Source organism: Ptychodera flava, chromosome 18 (genome assembly GCF_041260155.1).
Source record: "Ptychodera flava strain L36383 chromosome 18, AS_Pfla_20210202, whole genome shotgun sequence".
Classification (NCBI taxonomy): domain Eukaryota; kingdom Metazoa; phylum Hemichordata; class Enteropneusta; family Ptychoderidae; genus Ptychodera; species Ptychodera flava.
In genome coordinates, this window is record NC_091945.1 from 34263227 (window position 1) to 34283371 (window position 20145).

General features: G+C 37.9%; 1 protein-coding gene across 1 annotated transcript; it reads left to right on the forward strand.

Annotated features, from left to right (window-relative positions):
- The first annotated feature begins 9695 nt into the window (after positions 1-9695).
- On the forward strand, positions 9696-19446 carry LOC139117723 (uncharacterized). The gene is made up of 10 exons (XM_070680966.1): positions 9696-9702; positions 10164-10400; positions 11054-11451; positions 12260-12392; positions 12942-13087; positions 13485-14746; positions 17036-17122; positions 17260-17528; positions 17899-17966; positions 19153-19446. The coding sequence occupies exons 1-10, from the start codon at positions 9696-9698 to the stop codon at positions 19444-19446; spliced, it is 2901 nt and encodes a 966-aa protein (XP_070537067.1).
- Positions 19447-20145: the final 699 nt, after the last annotated feature.

Here is a 20145-nt window from a genome sequence, read left to right on the forward strand (position 1 = left end):
CAAGGAAACATGGCCAGTTTGTGGCATTAGGTGGAGAATAAAATTAAATGTAAGGATCGGTATGATTTTTCGAAAATCGGTTAGAAGAGTGGGTTTCAATTGATTCCATAGTAAATACTGTCGAGATATTTAAAGAGACGGCAACATCTTTTGATCGTTTTTTTTTTTTTTTTAAATATCAACTGTGTTAAAGTCGAAACGGACTAGTTCTAAGTCGTCAACAGAATGTGTAGAAGATGTGGAATCCGATGTCTCCTTTCGTTTATTTGCATCTTAAACAAAAAGTGAAATGTTTGGATCATTCAGTTTGTATTGTAAACATTGTCTCTACCAACAAGTCAATCAATTTTTCCTTAAAGTTCAACAGTCGATAATAATTAATGCATTCTTCACATCGACATGTGTTTTTGAACACACGGTTGATTACACGGGTTTCCATGCGTGCATTTGATATACAAAGGCACATATACTAAAATCACTCGTCAAAATTACAGCCTCTGTTCGCCACTGCAATCAACCTTTTTTTCAAATTGTCGTGAGCAAGAAATCATGTCTTCTTAATATCAACACTGAAATTAAATGATCGAAATTAAGTGTAAACGTAACATCATTTCCCAGTCCCAATCAACAGTAAGCCTATTCCTGTGACAACATGTAACAACATGTGGTTCGGTACATGTCGCGTCTCTTTATACAGTTCTCCAATTTACGAAGTTTATGAAGGGACGGTTAGAAGCTTTAAGTACAGAAATAATGATTGGGCAAAGTAGTATTATATATTTATATATACTGGCACCATATCACTCTCATTTTGGACCGAGGCGGGAGGCCCGGCCCCCTAGCTTACCCAAAAAGGGAGATGCGCCGAATTTTGGTACGATGTTGAAATTATTTTCGTATTCGTATTCGTATTCGTATTGGAGTCATCGACAAAGTTTGTTATTTTAAGTCCAAATTTTGAACCTTTTATATAAAAGTTCTGTCTTTACAGAACTTTAAGTACTTTTATGATAATATATCAATACTTCAATATATGAGAATGTGAGTTGAAAAAGATCCGATCCTTTTTTAGGCCCTAGATTCAAAAATATCGTTGCTATCATTAGAGGAGAGATTTTAAAAACATTGAGCCAGTAGTCTTTGGAGGAGATATTTTTTAAACAAACACCATTTTTAGCTCACGTGTTAACACACGTGAGCTAATGTCGCAGCAATATCTGTCTGTCTGTATGTCTGTCTGTCTATCAGTGCACCCAATATAATCTAAAAAACAGCTAATCAGATCAGAATCAAATCTGGTACATGGATTTAGTTTGCAAATGGCAAAAACTAATTAGTTTTTGGTGGGTGTGGCTTGCTTACTTTTTGTTCATTTGCATGATAAATGATTTTAGAAAAAAACGGATACACACTTAGAACGACTGCATAGAATTTGATGAGATTTGCTACAAATGTTGATTACACCAAGATATATCAGCCATGAGAGGCATTAAGGGATGAGATGAAAGAAAGTTCCTGATTTGCATATTTAATGAACTTTCCTAATAAAGGATATAACAATACGTTGTAAAACACACAATCAGTATGTTTTTGTTATTTTGAGTGTGTATTAGGTTCATAATACAGGCACAGAAATGCATTATGGGATACCCGGGAAAAGGTCTATTGCGGAAGTTAGATCAGATAGATCCGATAGGGGATCCCGATGTTGATAAAGAGTTACCGGGCTATAAAGATATATTCCGCCTTCAATCACAGATCTTTCAAGTTGAGTCAACGTTCAGTGAGCGCTTCCGAAGTCCAGGATTTCAAACCTGTTGTTTCAAACGAGTGATATATATGATATAAAAGGGGTACAAAATGAAAAATTTACGAGTTATACTAAAGCACCGTCTCTCCCATCCCCCACTCCCAATGTGGGAGCGGTGATTCGGGAGACATATCGGACGTCCGGAAAGAGTTTATTTGTTTATTTCCAAATGAAGTTATCAAACCAAGGAGCACATATTGTACAAATTGTAACTTTCTTGGATCACTAAATTAAATTTGAATTACTTTCCCCCAGTGTGCAGACACAAAAATATAATATAATATTTTCATCGCTTAGCACTGCAGGCACTCTTGCGTTTTTCTGTGTACTTTTTATATCCCCTTTAGTCAGGTGCAGCCAACGGAGCTATTCATCGAAATAGCTATTCCGGAAGCAATTTTTGAGGGCAGGGGCAATTTTAATTTTGCTAGGGCAGGGGACATATTTTTAGGTGGCAGCAGAGCAAATTTTAGTTTTTTTGTCGGGCAGGGCAGATATTGGTTGATTGTCCTGGGGACAGGGCTTGGCGAAAAACGAGAAGAGGGGAAGCTACTTTTAAAACGGGGACAGGGGAATTTCAGCCATGGTGTTTCCGGGAATGGGGACACAGTGCAAGTACTTATACCTTTTAAAGGTAACTTAGTCTATCGATTGACCCCATATCTCCCTCTATGTACTGCGAGATGGAAACCAAATACAAGGCCACTGCAGTATGTGTCTGCACGGGAATGTTAATTTTCAGGGGAATTTTTTCTCAGGGCAGGGGAAAATCGACAGTTTTTTTTCATCACAGGGTAGGTTAGCTTCATGTTTGCAGGGGAAATGGAATGACAAAATTTTGAGGGGAATTTTTTCCACGGCAGGGGAAGTCGGCAAGTTTTTTTTTCGCCACGGGAGCTTCAAACATTCACTGTGGGGAGGGGAAACAGGCAAAAATATGTGGGGAGCGGGTAAAAATGAAGATTCAGTGCGGCAGGGTAAGTCGAAAAATTTTCAGTGGGAGGGCAAATTATTAATTAATTACCCTCATGACTTAAAATTAGTCAGTTCACATTACTTGTCATGTACAATATATCTTATCATAGTAAGGACCCCTTTAAAAATGCATTGTTCGTTGGCTGCACCTGTTTAGTTTCATAAGATGTAAGTACACTGTACAGCGATTGAAAATCTGTAATGTTTTATTCAACACATTGCATCGCTTTCAGCAGTCTGAGATGACAAAATTCGACTAATCACCCGCTACCTTTACATTCAGTTATTTGTCGAAATGACGTCGCATTTATTTGACAAGTACGTTAGAGCATTGTAAGAAAAGTTCAGCAAAGGTACTTTTTTTTCCTCTTACAACTTATGCCTTTCTTTCTTTTCCACAGTTCATACGAATAATTCTTACCGAGAAGTGGTTTCGCCAATTTGTGTTATGCTCACCGTTTGTCTATCCGCCTGAAATGCTGATTACGTCCATCTGAGCTTTTCATTGTCTTCAGGTATCTATCTCATGGTCCTAAAGTTTTCTTGCCTTTAACTATTTTTGGACGTTGTGATAGGAAGCTATAGTCTGACAACACTGTCCTATGTTATGAAGAAAGTAGGATAATTTTGCAAATTTCATCTAAATTGAAGAAGAAGTTAATGAGATGGCCAAGGTCTGTGGTGGTTCCACCCAAAGCATTTCAAGGCCCGACAGAGCAACTATACTAGGCGATGCGTTCACATTATTTCAAACACGAATCAGCATTGGCCACCTCTCTGGTGTCTGATGTAGTCGCGTTTGCTTCGATTCATGATGAAATTTAAAACTTGCTTCTGGGACAGTTGAGTAATACAATGCATGAAACAATTCGGACCTTGCCCCCGACGCGTTGTATAAAGCAAACATGTTTTATGGTATTTCGATTACTCGGTTCACGTCAATAGCTAAAATTAGAACTATTGTCAGAGGTAACAACATATATGATGTAGGCCCAATCAAGTGCTTGGCATCAGCAAAGAAGTGGGAAACCAAATTCGAATTCTGTTGATATAGTTTAGAACAATTCGTAACAAACCGCGGCACACCTGTTTACCGCAATGGAATTTCAATAATCAAATTAGAAAATGGGTTACTTGTTGATGTTTATAGTGTACTAAAATCTATTGCATATTGAATTATACCCCTTATTTCTATTTCGTATTTCTAATTTCAGTTTATCATTGCTAAATAGGCATAATCATCGTACTTTAGGGTTGGTGATAGTGGCAAAACAATCTGTCCAATTATTTATCAGGCTGACGTAAAATTGAAAATACAGGACAATGTGATTGAGCGTCACTTTTGCTTTGCAGAGCTCAACTTGAACAAGTCTCCATGCTGCTTATCATTAAAAAGTAAACATTTGAAACAATGTTAGTATCAACACGATTGGAACTAATTTGGGATAATTGGATGGTAAAGTAGTGTCGGTTTAATCTGAAAATATAAGCTCATCTGCTTTTCTTTTTAAATTATACACTCGTTTTACGAGTGATTTGTAACATTGGAACATTCAGCTATAGGGCACCTATGACTTTTGAGAATTTGAAAACTATGAAGATCCAATTATCCCAAATCAGTTCCAATCGTGTTTATTACATTACAGTGAACTTTTTCCATGCAGTGTCTGCAATCACTGCTGTTGTTTCAACACGTCCAGTGTACACTCGCACACGATTATTTCGTCCACTGGAGGACCTAAAATAGTAAAATAGATCCTTGTGGAACACCAATATTTATCTTTTGCATATCTGAGAGTTTGCCCATGTGGCAAACAATTTGGGAGCAGTCTGACAAATATGAACTGAACCAATTTATTACATCTCTATGTAAACCATATAAAGATAATTTCTTAACTAAGATATCGTGATCTACAAGATCGAAAGCTTTAGAAAGATCCAGGAACATTATACCAGAGAGGCGTCCTCCGTCTGTATTTTCTAATAATTCATCACATGCGGAGAAGGGCAGTTTGACAAGAATGATTCTTTCCCAATCCTGACTGCTTGTCGTAAGGACTCTATCAGACAAAAATTCACATTACCTTATTGTGTACATGTACATGATGATGTAACACGCTGCAAGACCGTATTAGCAAATGTTGGGTTGTCAGCTATTGTCCAAATAGACCACACAGATTGCTAATAACACACAGATTGCTAATAACAGCAAAGGCTGGTGAAGTTCTATCAATGGCCATTGAAAGACGAAAGAAATGTCTTTGTATTGTCTTTACAACCGTGATGGCGCTAATATTCCAGAATAAAGCAAATCAAATGAAGTAATCGTGGATATGGTTGATACAGCGGGAAGGAAATTCCACCGTTTACTGTTCTACGAAGAGAATGATGTAACTGATGAGACTTTATTTTCACTTACTATCACGATATTAGTTCGGACGTTGACTTTGTTTGTCTTTTTTTCATTGTATGTTTAGCAGTTTGTATACTCTATCGACTTTTACAGTTTGTTTTGTGTAGATAAGCTTAATTTAGACTTGTTATGATTGATTTTCTTCAGAAATGGACGCACAGTCAGACGAAATTGGGGTATTATCAAATCAAGTATCCTGGAACTATGCCATAACTTTAAATACCAGGTCCTGGTATTTCGTGAGTATAAAGATGTCATGTTGATATATATTAGGTCACTAGGTCAGGTGACCAATCAAGCCCTACCTGCATGTGTCGAAATAAGAATACACACCCCGCAACGACACTTTGTCGTAAAATGTCATATAAACTTCGAAATTTTATTACTTTGACATGGTATAAAAGTTCGTAATCATTTACTAAACTTAGGCAAAGACCTGGTCAAGAGAGGACACGTAGGCCTAACGTAAGTAATCAGTAATGCATTATAAGAACTAGACAGATACCGAAAATTAAAAGAGATATCGCTTCTCGTTGTGTATTTATGTGGAAAATCCAACCTCATCTTCCCAGTTTCGCAGTTTGAACTAAACAACGAAAACACGTTCCATATGGAACTAATGCGTCACAGTTTTACAAACCAAAGTACCACACAAATGCAACACAGGAATGTAAATAGAGTAACAACAGTTCACCTCCAAAAACAGTTTAGACATAGGAAAGGTAAGTCTAAACAGTCTCGGTTGTTCTGCTTTGCGTTTTTAATGTTTTTCAAGTTGTGTATATCAGTGATTCTAGTATTCGGCAATGTGTTAAATTTCCAAGGTCACTACATAGTATTGATACGGAACAAAACAAACGACCGTTCCAAGGTACCCACCGACAGACCATGGGTAACAAACAATTCATGACGGGAAAAGTCTACTCTATTCATAATATTGACTACAAGACGCGACACAAAGTCGATGACTGTTTATATTACTGCATTTAATACAGAATTGGTGATCATTTTGATCAGGTAATTTTATTAGTCCCCGTGGACAAAGTCCAGGGGGTTATAGGTTGGCTCCGCCCGTCTGTTACTGGAAATGCCTTCACATCGGGTTTCTTTTCAGCTTAGCACAAGGACAACATTCAATGACTTACATAAGCAGGTATAAGGTCTACACCATGCTATCCAATATGGCCGCCAGGCAGCCATTTTCAGCAAATATTGTACAGATTGTAACGGTCTTGACTCACTAAATTAAATTTGAACTTCTTCTTCCAACGTGCAGACATAAAAATATAGTCTTATATTTCCCTATCGTTACAACAGAACCGATCGCAAGCGTTGCATCATGCATTCATGACATAACATTCTCATCGCTTAGCACTGCAAGCACGCTTGCGATTGTATGTGTACTCCTTTTTATATCCCCTTTACTTTCATGAGACGTAAATACACTGCACTGCGAACGGAAATCTGTAATTATTTATTGTACACATTTCATCGCTTTCAGCAGTCCTAGATGACCAAATATAAGTCCCTGGGGTTAGTTAGTCTCCGCGGACAAAGATTGGGCGGTGTGCGTGCGTCTGTGCGTGCGCCGTCTTTTGCTCCGGCCAATTTCTTTGAAAGTTGGTACAAAGATAATACACTATGGCGTACACATGCATGTTAATTGGTTTTGTGAGATGTTTGAATTGTAAAATTATTTTGTTAGTTATTAAAGTAGATCATGCGCTGACCATCATTTTCTTACATCACAGTTGCTTACTGTAGGACTCGCAAAAGCGATCTCAGAAAAAAAATTCGCCGACAGATTTTCATTGCACACTATATTAAGATTCTTACGAAGAGTTTTGAATATAGCACACTAAATTGCATTGCCGAGTAAAACATTTGGTTTTAACTCTATTTTCAGATTTCTACGGTGACTTCGACTAATCACTCACTACCTTTACATCCAGCTATTCGTAGACATGGCGGTGGATTTATTTGACAAGTACCTGAGAGAATTGTCAGAAAAGCTCAGCAAAGGTATTTGTTTCCTCTAACAACTTATGCCTTTCTTTCTTTTCTACAGTTCATACTTCTTATCGAGAAGTGGTTTCGTCAATTTGTGTTATGCTCGCTGTTTGCCTATCGCCTGAATGGCTGATTAAATCCATCTCAGCTTTTCAATTTGTCTTCCGGTATCTATTTCATCGGCCAAAAGTTTTCTTGCCTTTAACTATTTTAGACGTTGTGATAGAAGTTATAGCCTGACAACATTGTCCTATGTTAGAAGAAAGTAAGATAATTTTGCTAATTTTATGACCATTTATCTAAATTGTAGAAGAAGTTAATGAGATGGTCAAGGTGTGTGGTGGTTTCACCCCTAGCATTTCAAGGACCGACAGAGTAAATATACAAGGCAATGCGTTCACATTATTTCAAACACTAATCAACATTGGCCACCTCTCCGACACCAAATCTGATGCACTGATCAAGCTGCTACGGAAAGTAAAGAGACAAGATTTAATAGACGAGGCCACTGCTCGGTATGAATCTCATTTTGAACCTGACAGCGCCGAATACCATATGAAATTGGCAAAGCTTAAAGACAGCAGAGTCAAAGGTCAACTGCGTCCCACGGAAGCCCCCAAACTGCATGAACATGATAAAGGTAAGGTGAACACATTTTTGGCATAGAAGCAAAGAATTATAGAAGAGTAAAATGTTTGTCTCTGAGCGATCGATTCAAATGCAGGGTTCCGGCCTGAAAATTCATGCTATAGGGCCAATATGTAAAGATAAATACTGAACAACTCGTCCTATGTTATGCGCAACACACATACGCGCGCGTACATACATGCATGCATGCATGCATACAGACAGACAGAAAGACAGACACACATACGGACAGACACAGATGACCATATTTCATATTGCACTTTCATATTGCAGTTTCGAAGTTAATATTTTGCCATCAAAGCACGTCAGCAATCAAAGTGAGATCAGGGTAATATTCATCGTGGTAGTATGGTCATTTTAGTCAGATGAATATTCTAAATTTTTTTAAAGGTTGTAAAAACGCACTATCGATATATAAATGTCACCTTTGTTTCTTTGACAGGAATGGTGCTTCTACCGCCAATAAAATATGTTCTCAATCTTAAGGTTGTAAATACTGTTTTATAACAGTGAATGACAAAAGTATAAGCAGGATATAATAGAGGGGTCGCTTATAGAATTACGACTGGTCTCTCATCAATTCCACTGTGTACATTTTCTTTTCGATACACAACATAAAATTTAGCCTTGGCAGGGATAACGGTAACCTGTGACCTTTCGTTCCATGATGGATAAAGTAGAACAAAAGTTAAAAGTGGCACAGAATTTTTTTAACTATCAACTTTCTCAAAAATCAACGAGTATATGGGAATACTAAGTCGCGTTTCCTTCGATTCATGATGAAATTTACAACTTGCTTCTTGGACAGTTGAGTAATACAATGCAGGAAACAATGCGGACTTTGCCCCCAACGCGTTGTATAAAGCAAACATGTTTTATGGTATTTTGGATTAACTTGGTTCAGGTCAAGAGCTAAAATTAGAACTATCGTCAGAGGTAACAACACATATCATCTAGGTCCAATCAGTTGCCTGGCATCAGTCAATAGGTTGGAAAGCAAATTCGAATTTTGTTGATATAGTTCAGAACAATTCGTGACAAATTACAGCCAACCTGTTTACCACAATGGAATGAATTTGAAAAAAGGTTGTTGATTTTTATAGAGTGCCAAAATATATTGCATATTGAATTATACCCCTTATTTCTATTTCGTATTTTCAATTTCAATTTGTCATTGCTAAATAGGCGTAATCATGGTACTTTAGGGTTGAAGATAGTGGCAAAACAATCTGTCCAATTATTTATCAGGTTGACGTAAAATTGAAAATACAGGACAATTTGATTGAGTGTCCCCTTTGCTTTGCAGAGCTCAACTTGATCAAGTCTCCATGTCGCTTATCATTAAAAATGTCATCGTTTGGCAACACGACCAGTGTACACTCGCACACGACTATTTTGTTCACTGAAGAATGTACGAGGATCATAAGTTCAGTTCACATTATTAATTTGAGTATGGCCTGGGGTTTGGGTTAGGGCTTTAGGTAATCCCTCTCACAGCCCCTCTATGGCTCACGTCGTCTTGCTCAGCTGGCATACACCGCTTAATAGCGAGTTGGCAGTGAGGGACTGTTAATACTTGTATTTTTAGCATTTTTTTTCCGGATATTTTTCCCGAATCGGTTACTTTGTTCGTTTGACTGTTTGTTTGATATGCGTGTTTGCTTATAACGTATGTATGATTATTTCAATAATGCAATAACAAACCGATAAAGACTCGTATTTTTATTCGTGTTTGTCAACAAAGAACGACGTTTGTTTGTTTGTTCATAAATATAAAGTATAGTCAATAATGACACTTAAAAAGTTTCTAATATAATCAAAGCAGCCTCAGCCTTTGCCATGAGGAGTAAGCACTCATGTCCGTCCACCACTCTCTGAATACTCACCCTTTGTGAGTGATTGGTAATTTCACTGTAAATCTCATCGCTGTAAACAGGTTGGGGGCGCTTTGTCAAGGATTAAAATGGTCACTCTCCGTTTATTTGTCACTGTAGTACACTTGTATGTTGATGTCATAACAAGATATATATCATGGCAAGATCAGCGGAACTTGTCATTTCTGTCCTCTATCAGTCGAGTTTGATACCTCGTGCCCATGTCTGGCGTTGGTGGCGTTATACACGTATCATATAGTCACAGATAATTTATCAATATCATGTACCATCTGTGAGGGTTGTGAAATTTCACATTTAATATAATGTTAATAAAAGTAAATCTAGAACTAAATTATACTATTAAAATTTTAAAACTCATACATTTATTGCGTACTAATGATTTTGTGATCGGAATTTTTTCTCATGATTGCAGTAGCGATAATAAAGAACCTCGGCAAAAACAACGCCATCAACGCTGAGAAGACGCTACTCGAATCCGATGTTAAAATCAAGACCAAGCGAGGGCGAGTTGTGATCGTTGGTCAATTTGGAGTCGGGAAGACTAGCTTAAAAAGAAGTCTCTTTAGAGAAAAATTCAACCCTGAGCACGACTCTACGAAGGGCATCGAATTAGTTCGATTTTCTATCGATGTATCGAACTTTTTCTCAGGTATGTAAAGTTAATGCTCAGGAAAACAACTGACAAGCACGATCGCAGGTTCGCATAAGCTACAGGGGCTTCAAACGAACCGTTCATCTTTTGTGCTGTTCTTGTCTACATATATTTATTTACATGTTCATTGCTGATTTTCTCCTGTGCCCTTCACGTTTTCTTGAATTTCTCATATTTATCTCTTCGGTAGATCAGCAGACTGTTGTTACCACTCGTATCATCCTTTTGTCGGGAACCTTTGTAATCATATGCAGGATGCGGTGCGCCCTCACCATGCACCACTGTCTGTAATCAACAGGTGTCCTTGGTCCCAACAGAGGGCAAACTGTATTCTGCATATCCTTTCAGATGTTCTTGGCGAAAAGGGTGGAATTCGCTGGTCAATTCGTTAATTCTGTTGGTGTTGGGAACATAACAAAATAAAGATAAATAAATATAGACGAAAAACGAAAATACTAAAATAGAGAGTGAGCTTGAAAAAAGATTTTAAAAATGTAGAAGAAACGAGGCAGAACACTAGAAAGAAGGTTTTGACTATGAACTTGCATGAAGTAGAAAATAGATAGCACAAGAACAACGTCCGGTAACTTATTGTCAAGTTCAAGCCCCTATGTATGAGCCATAAATTTTTGCATATCTTCACATTGCAGAGGAAGATATCTGCAAAGGGTCACCAACGCAGAAAGAAATGCGAAGGTTACTGGCTGATGAGATGCAAAAACTACTGGAAAAGAAAACCTCCAGCGAACCTGTTGACGTGCAAAGCAAAGATAACCAGGGGATCGATAGACCTGACAGTGTCGCAGAGAAGTTGCAGGACACAGAGGAGGATTCTCTGCTCACTGAAAATGAATGTAGTCCCCAAAACGATAACATGGAGCTTCAGGAGCTTCCCGCTTTGTTGGATCAATTACAGCTTGCTGGCGAAGATGAAGAGAAACTACTGGAGTGTCTAGGTGTAGAAACAAACAAAATGGAGATGGAGTCGTTCTGTGATTTCGGTTTATGGGACTTTGCGGGACAAAACATTTACCATACAACTCACCAGGTGATACTTTGCTATCTATCCATTTAAGGTAGTTCGTACCTCGAAATTGTAAGAATTGCTGAAACTTTCCTCAATGAAACTTCCAACCATTCTCTTTCAAAATCAAAAATAAAAATTTGGGGTCACCCTGCAAAATTTGGTTATACAGAAACAAATTACCCAATATTAAACGATATTTGAATTTAAAAAGGCCCAATCCCGTTTCATCTGTATTGGGGAAAATAAAATTCGCAATTTTTACAAAGCTAAGCCGGTGAACGTTTCATTAATCCAATAAGCTTCCGAAAGAGTCCTAACAAGTGGTGGGCCAAAAGAATTTTGTAGAAATTTGAGAGTCCGGATTTCTGTCCCCGAGGCGCATTCTACCTTAATCTGCGTTTTATTGCTATCACAAAGAGAGGTTTCAATAAATTTGCAATGATCAATGAACAATCCATTTTGTCACCAAGTTAGTACTAAGAATCCTTCAGTAACTACAAGGAGTTGCTGGGTGGATTTGGTCATGGTTTTAAAAATCTATCTTGTACTTTTAACAGCAAATAAATCTGTCTCTGTCTGCAACTTTAGGGCCATTTCACGAAAACTTGTTATGGCCAACCTGAGCCGATGCATGTCATAAGTTATCGTCACTGTCGGAAGGAACAATATACTGATATCTGTGTATAAATATAAATAATCTACATGCTTCATTGACAGCCGGGATAACTCGTCACAACGAATCAAACAACATTTTAAGAAAGAATAATAGGAACGTTTCTTATTCTATCTGGCCTTCTAAATTCGGAGACTCAAATCAATATTTTTGTAGGTGTTTATGGACAGTAAATCCATCTACCTTTTGGTTGCCGATGCATCCTGTAATCTGAATGACCAGTGTACACAAGATAAATCTCAATCCGACACTGAGGGACACTGTTGGATAAAACGCATGAAATACAAAGGTAATCTTTCGACACACTCCCGCAAACATGAGTATATACAGCGAGGGGACTCATTTATATTACTTAATATACAAACAACAGGCAGTGAAATTTCCTTTCCGCTTCGTTACAAGGTAATTCATGACATCGATTCTGATGTGGAAACACGAGCGAGTCGTAACGACTTGCGCATGGACATTATTTTCACGAGAAATTTCTTGGCTTTTAAAATTGAAGGAGTTTTTAATTTAGTGATTGAGAATTTTAAACTATTTATTAAGATCAATTTTTAGATTACTGTGTCTATAAATATTTACAAATTATCTTTCATCACTGACTTCTTTACACACCTATAAACCAAAATTTCAATAACACCAGTAACAAGAGTGGAAACTAATGCATCATTCACTGTTTTGTCTTTACACTGCTGCAGTGTATTTATAGACAGAGTAAAACTATTCGTTTGGTATCGTCTCCACCATTCCATCTTCCCATATCCGTTTTCCAAACAATCTAAACGACCCTAATCTAAGTAAGCTTATAACACCCGGCATTTTGTTCTCACTGTAGATTACCTGACACATTGGCTGAATTCAATCCATGCGCACAGTAAGACATCAGAAGAGAAAATTAAGATCAATGGTCATGAATACACGGCTCCTCTGATAATACTGGTTGCAACAAAGAAGGATAAATTGCGTGATAAGGCAGAGCAGGTTGGGTTTCATCTCCTTTAAAGCCTCTATCTCTATCCACAGTAAAAAGAAAACATGTTTCATTAGCTGAAATATAAAGATGTGAAATTTACATAGGAAAATGTGACTTGTCTTTTTCCATTAGTCAGAGGATGATCGACCTTTACCAATTACGGTATTTCATCTATTCATTTCATTCAAATGTGCAGGAGTCTACTTAATCTATTCATTTCATTCAAATGTGCAGGAGTAGACAACAAAGATCTTCCTGAAACTGGGTGTTCGAAGACGTTTTTTTGTGGGTGGACATAGGCAGACAGTTGTTTATTCTTTAACTCAAATATCCAAACGGTGTGGCCTAAATGATCAAATAAGGGTGAAAGTTCTGTACTCACACCATATTGTATCGACATTTCAGGATGATTTTGTAGAAAATATGAGGCTATATCTTGCTGAGCAGTGTGAAGAGGCGTTCGACGCCCATGTATTCCAGGAAACCTTTATTGTTGACAACAGAAAAAGTGGAACTGATGAAGAGGATCCTGAAATCCAGAAGTTAAGAAAATGTTTAAAATCGGTCGCTGATAAAAACATATTCAAAAGAGATATTTCTGTGAAATGGTTACGGTTAGAACTGGTCCTTAAGGCGCTGAAAGAAAACAAAAAACCCGTAGTTAGTCGTGAATTCTTCGAGCGCTTCGCAGGAAAGCTGGGTATCAAGGACGAGGACACAGTAATGGTTTTGAAATATTTCCACGAGATTGGTATCGCCTACTTCTTCGAAGATGTGCTCGTCTTGGATACAGAATGGCTGACTTCCCTACTCGGTCAAGTCATATCAATTAAACTCGGAGATGTTCCTATTAAACATCCCAAGAAGGAGAGATTCCTTATTGACCTCCGACGCCATGGCATCTTGCATGAGGAGCTTTTGGATTTAATTTTGCGAGACGGTCAAACCGAGAAACGCTCCGATCCGGTTCAGGAAACTGACTTAGGTGCAGTCTCCCAGATTTCTGATTACCAGAATAGCGAAGGAATTGCTCCCGTGACCCCACACTCTTCTGCCACAAGTGAACGTCAGGTTGTCCATGACAAACATAATGAAAGCGACGAAGAAACGATAGAACTCATTGCAAGAGGAAAATCAGTGGAAGGGGAAAAGGGGAAAGGGAAAAGTGTAGGGGAAAAGGTGGTAAGTCTTTTGGAGAAGTTTGACTTGGTCTACGAGTTACATTCCGATGATAGAAATGGTGGACCTAAGAAGTACATGGTGCCTTCCTTGCTGTCACTGGACAAACGGGAGGCCCTTCCCCTGGAAGGAGAAAAATGCAACAACACCGTGCCCTTGTGTTATCACTTCTCTGGTGGTTTCCTTCCAGAAGGGTTTTACTACCGACTCGTCGTTCGCTGTCTGAAAGAATGGTGCAAGGAGGTCGACGAAACCACTCTCAAGCAAAACCTGAAATATCATCATGCTCTAATTCCTGTCAGCAAACGTCACAGGATGTCCTTGACAAAACGAGGGTCAGATATCGTCATAGTGATGTGGTATTCAAAGTCAAATCACCTATTCCAGCCTCTTTCGACAAAACCTGATCCATCAGAATGCATTAAAGCAAGGAATTTCGTCGAAAGTACGATGAATAACATCATCAAGACTTGGATGCCTTCCCTTAGGTAAGGACGATTCATTTCTCTGTCATGATAGAGGTTTGACTCAGAACCCTTATAAGATAATATTATGCTATGATGATATATCATAGTAACAGTACAAAATATTTTAATGTCTCTTGCAATATCAATAATATATATATATGATATATATATATATATATATATATATATATATATATATATATATATATATATATATATATATATATATATATATATATATATATATATATATACGAACTCTCTGTGCCCAGGTTCAGAGTTGCCAATAAAGCCATTAATGGTGATACCGGGAGTGCACATTGTATACATTTTGTATATTATATATATATATATATATATATATATATATATATATATATATATATATATATATATATATATATATATATATATATATATATATATATATATATATATATATATATGCATGCTGAATTGATGAACGAAAAACTTTTAACATTGGAAACTCAGTAGATCTTCGATCGGATTCGAACTCACAACGTACGGCACCCAGTCACCTTGCGCAGACATCGTAGTCAAATCCACTCGGCCAAATCCCCATCCTTATAACAAAAGAGTGGTTTGATAGCCAAGTTAGGTTGTTACAATTTTCTGACTGCTCCTTCTCTACACGTGGTAGAGTTCATGAAGAACTCGCAAATCAATGAAATGAGAAACAGAGAACGACGGACCAGAATTATAGAAATATAATGTCAACAAGGAGACAACAGACAAAGCTTGTTAAGACAAAAAGAGATTTGTTTCTGGTCATTGACAATCGACAAAAGTGATGCGGCTCCACATTGTTAGAGGTTTTTTAAATATTTTTCCAAACCATTTACTATGAAAGTGTTACTAGAATAGTTATTGCACTTTTCCATTGTCTACAAAGTGCTGCAACTTCGTCTGGGTAATTAAGGTCATGAATCAGAAATACTTGATAACGGTAAGTTATATCGTATGTATCCTTTCAGATATATTTGTGTTGTTTCTTTCGGGTGTCCTTAAAAAGGTGTGATTTGTGTGTCCTTCAAGTAAAACAGAGTAATATGAAATTTTTACGATTGCCGATAAAAATCCCGAGAATTTGCATATATTTGCATTTATTTGCATTTTCTTTACAAGACTGACATCATGTAAGTAGAAAGGATATAACATGACTGTACAATACCTAAACATATCGTAACCATGGGCTACTGAACCAATAGGCCTTACTTTTAGGGCAGTAAACAAGAGATTACTGTCCTGTACAATTAGCACTTTATTGTAATATAAATTGTTTCAAAAGAAATTACTTTTGTAATATCTAAATCAAAGTTTGCATTTTCCTTTAGTATATTTTCACTGCTTTTTGATCATCATTGATTTCCCTTACATCTGTGCGCACTTAGCTGCATTATTTTCCATCTGTCACAGGCTTCATTTTTTTAAAGCCGACATTGATTCGAAAGAATTTTACATTCAAAGATTTTGAAAACATCGATAAGGCAGAGCAAAATGTTTCTTGCAAGTCAACCTTCCAGAAATAGACAGAGTGATATGTTTAAATTTGTTCGTTTTTACATAATGCAGTAAAACAGTCATTTTCATTTTGTATCTGACAAAGGCACATTCTTCGCCAATTTGGAAGCAGTCGGATCACGACCGAGATATCACAACAAACTCAGACTTAATACAATAGCCATCGAGTTCGCTACCGCCAAGTACAGTATACCTTTCAGCTAAACGAAAAGCAGTTAACTTGGGAGAAAGGACGTTAAAGCTATCTTTCTTAAAAAGTTCTGACCAAACAGAAGTTTCAGCGACCATCTTGAAAAAGTAGAGGTTGAATAGGAATTTTCCAAGACTGTCTTACGTTTACGGTCCCCGCCAAGCAGACAGGCTGGGTCATCGAAAACAGGGCATATGCCGCATGTTTAGCAATGGCTATGAAAATAAGTAATTTTGGAAAAGGGTAAAAGGGAATCACTGGTGAACCTTTGAACCTTTGAAGATGCAAACAGAAAATCGAAATGACTAGCTTGCATTGTTTTAAATGCCGAAATACTGCCTTTCATTGGAAACATGAACTCCAACTCCTAAACGATCGCCATGTAAACAAGCATCTTTGAATGTCAGTGGCCTTGGACAGTTCCATTGACAAGATAACATAAGCATACAGTACTGTGCTTACGATGCAATTACTGTATGTGAAACAGTTTTGTACACTTCTTGCATTGTTTTAAATGTCGCGACGACAAATGTGTTTTCTCCTGTTTCATATGATTTACTATTAACTATTTAATTTAGGTATGAAGCCAGGGTTCGATGCAGCTGTGAAGGTCACATCAGCAAAATTAAAGATACAGACTGTGAAAAATGGATAGGCGAGATAATGTAAGTATAGCAGTATGGTGCTGAGTAGTGCTGATCGTACATTACAGTACATACAGCCGTTTTGTACATTTAATTGCATCGTTTTACATGTCGAGAATTGCTTTTCTCCTTTCATTCGTGATTTACCATTTTGACAGACAAGAAGCAAGTGGCCGATATAGCTTTGAAGGACACGGGAGCAAAATCAAAGATGGGGACTGTGAAAAATGTATTTGCGATGACGATTACGTCTACCACGATGTCATAGTAGATCCACCGTACCAAACAAAAGAGGAGAGTGAATCAGTGAAAAACAATAATCACCGTGACAACGTCGAGCGAGAGAGAAAATACACGGGACCTGATAAAATTCAGTGTACAGTGATGCCATTCGTGATGGATATGAAACCACTGAAGACATGGTTTAGTAAGTAGCAACGTTTGCCTTTGGAGTTCCTAAGACGAATTAGAAACTTCAAATGTTAGGCATTTGTCAACTTTAGCAGGCCAATTATTCATGCTAAAGACGAGGTTGTAAAACTACATGTAGGTTAAATGATGACATCGTTGTCTCCTCGTCCGCAAGCATTTATCATGCTACCACCAAAGAGAAAAGAATGAATCACAAACTGGTCATTTGTACACGATCAAGATCCCTGATGCCACTGTATTTAACATCTTACACACATAACCGATCCACGAGTTTCATCACGTTTTCTGCCACGACATATTAGTTTCCATGTCATTGAAGGCGATTATTATAGGTAACAATGTAACCCATTATCATCTCACTACAGACGTATCGCGTATGTATAAGATACGAGGAGTCTTTGGCAACCTGTTCAAAAGCATGCCAAAATTAGGAGTAAGTGCGTCATATTCCTTAAATATATCCATATTAAATGATATATCATGAAATATTATTCTGTTACTCTATGAATGATGTATTAATGCCGAAGAAATCTGTTCATCGTTTAGGCGTTGTCTCAAAAGAGGAACTGTTAATATTCTTTTAAACTACGACATCGACATTCTTTACAAACCTGTCAGCTTTAAATCACAGTTTACATCAGAGTTTGTCATTTGGTCTTCTTTTTTCAAGCGTTGCAAAATTATGCTCTCGCTGATTCGATGTACATGTCAGATCATTCAACTGTGATCGAGCAAACTTGCTTAGGGACCGTTCAGTTTTTACGGCCGGGGGGGGGGGCGGCAAAATCTTGTCGCCGGTGTTCAAAAAAATATAGCCCCCCTGCATTTTTCGCGAAAAAATGATGAACCCCCCTTTGTCAGACGTAGAATTTTGATGACTCCCCCCCCCTCCCCCGCTGAAAAATAACCAAAACCCATATGTCAATTTACCCGCACGGTTTGGATTTGAACTCCGGTACGCGGCGCACTTTATTCGTGTAGCAGAGATGCCAGTGCACAAACTTCTCAGCCACATCCATGCAAACGTCTGTTAATTAGGACGACTGTAAGGCAATTTTGAACTTCATTGCCATAGACAACTTATGTCCATAGACATTGTATAAAGTAAACTTTATTGGAGTGGTTCGCCAAAGGCAGCCCTCCGGTTAAGAGGGTCATGGGCCATTTCGTAAAGTCAACCGGTAAAGTCGCCGGTTAAGAGCGTCAATCATGGCCATTGCATGAAGTAAACCTAATTGGAGTGGTCCGCCAAAGGCGTCTGCCGTTAAGAGGGTCATGGGTAATACCTAAAGTATATTTATTGTAGTGGGCCGCCGAAGGCGGCCCGCTGGTAAAGAGGGTCGATCATAGCCATGGCATAAAAGTGAACTTTATTGTAGGTATTATGTTTTTGAAAATGTGGTGACCCCCCTTTTCCTACCAGTGAAAAAGTGATGACCCCCCCCTTCTCGGATTCCAAAATTATGATGACCCCCCCCCCTGGATTTTGCTGGCCCCCCCGGCCGTAAACACTGAACGGTCCCTTACTATATGGAATAAACTCTCACGTGTGACAAAATTTTACTCTTGCTATCCAATAGTGAGACAGCAGAGTATTCACTCGTATTCTTCCTATGCAGGTGGTGGCATTTGTACTTGTGGTTGTCGTCTTCTTATGGCTGTTCCCACTGTACATCCAGAATGCTGTCTTCAAGTGCATCGCCATTCAATCGTCCAAAGGGATTGCTATGCTTGTCCAGTTAGTCATCATAACCTTAATGGTAATCTGCAGTGCTTCCATTGCCACTATGATGTGCATACTTTACAGTCGGACCGACAGGGAATACCGGAATGTGAGGGCGTTGTTCCTTGTTGTGGCTTCACTCCTGTTCCTTTTTCTGCCACTGTTTGGGAAAGAGGTACGCTCATTTTAATGGTTCTCCGCTTAAGATCTATCACGCATAAATTATGATTTATTGTCTCATCAAGTTTTATACGTATTTGTTGTGGCCGATCTTTTCAATTGACCCGTCATACTAAAGTGAATATTCTTGAAACTTTATATAACTTTTGAAATCGTGAATTTTTATTCCCATTTATGTGCAGGTAAGCTCTGAATGATGTATTATAAAGCAAGTCATTGCATACTGCTACTGTGCATTTGCAAGGATAGAACTCTTCTAACGGGCATGGGCAACATTAAGGTATTACGAGTGTCGAATATGCAAAATTTAAACATTTGCTCAAATTTTCCCAATGGAAAAAGTTTCAACCATTGTCTTTCAAAGTCAAGAATAAACTACGGGGACCTCGGTACAAATTGTGCTCCAATAAGAACTATCTACCAATACTTGAAAATCAAAATGACCGTCATCCATATTTTATACCTATGGGGCAAAATTCAATTTTTGTAAAAAGTGGACGGTGAAGGCACCAAGCGGTTGACCAGAAATGTATCGTAAAAATTCAAGAGTGTGAATACCTGTCCCCGTGGCGCATGCCACCTAAACAGGGGAGATTTAGGGCTATTTAGGGTCATTGTCTTTTGAATTTGAGAGCGCCATTTTATTTCATGATTTTCATTCCATTTGCATGAATCAATGAGAGATCGCCACTCTTTATGAAACCATTTT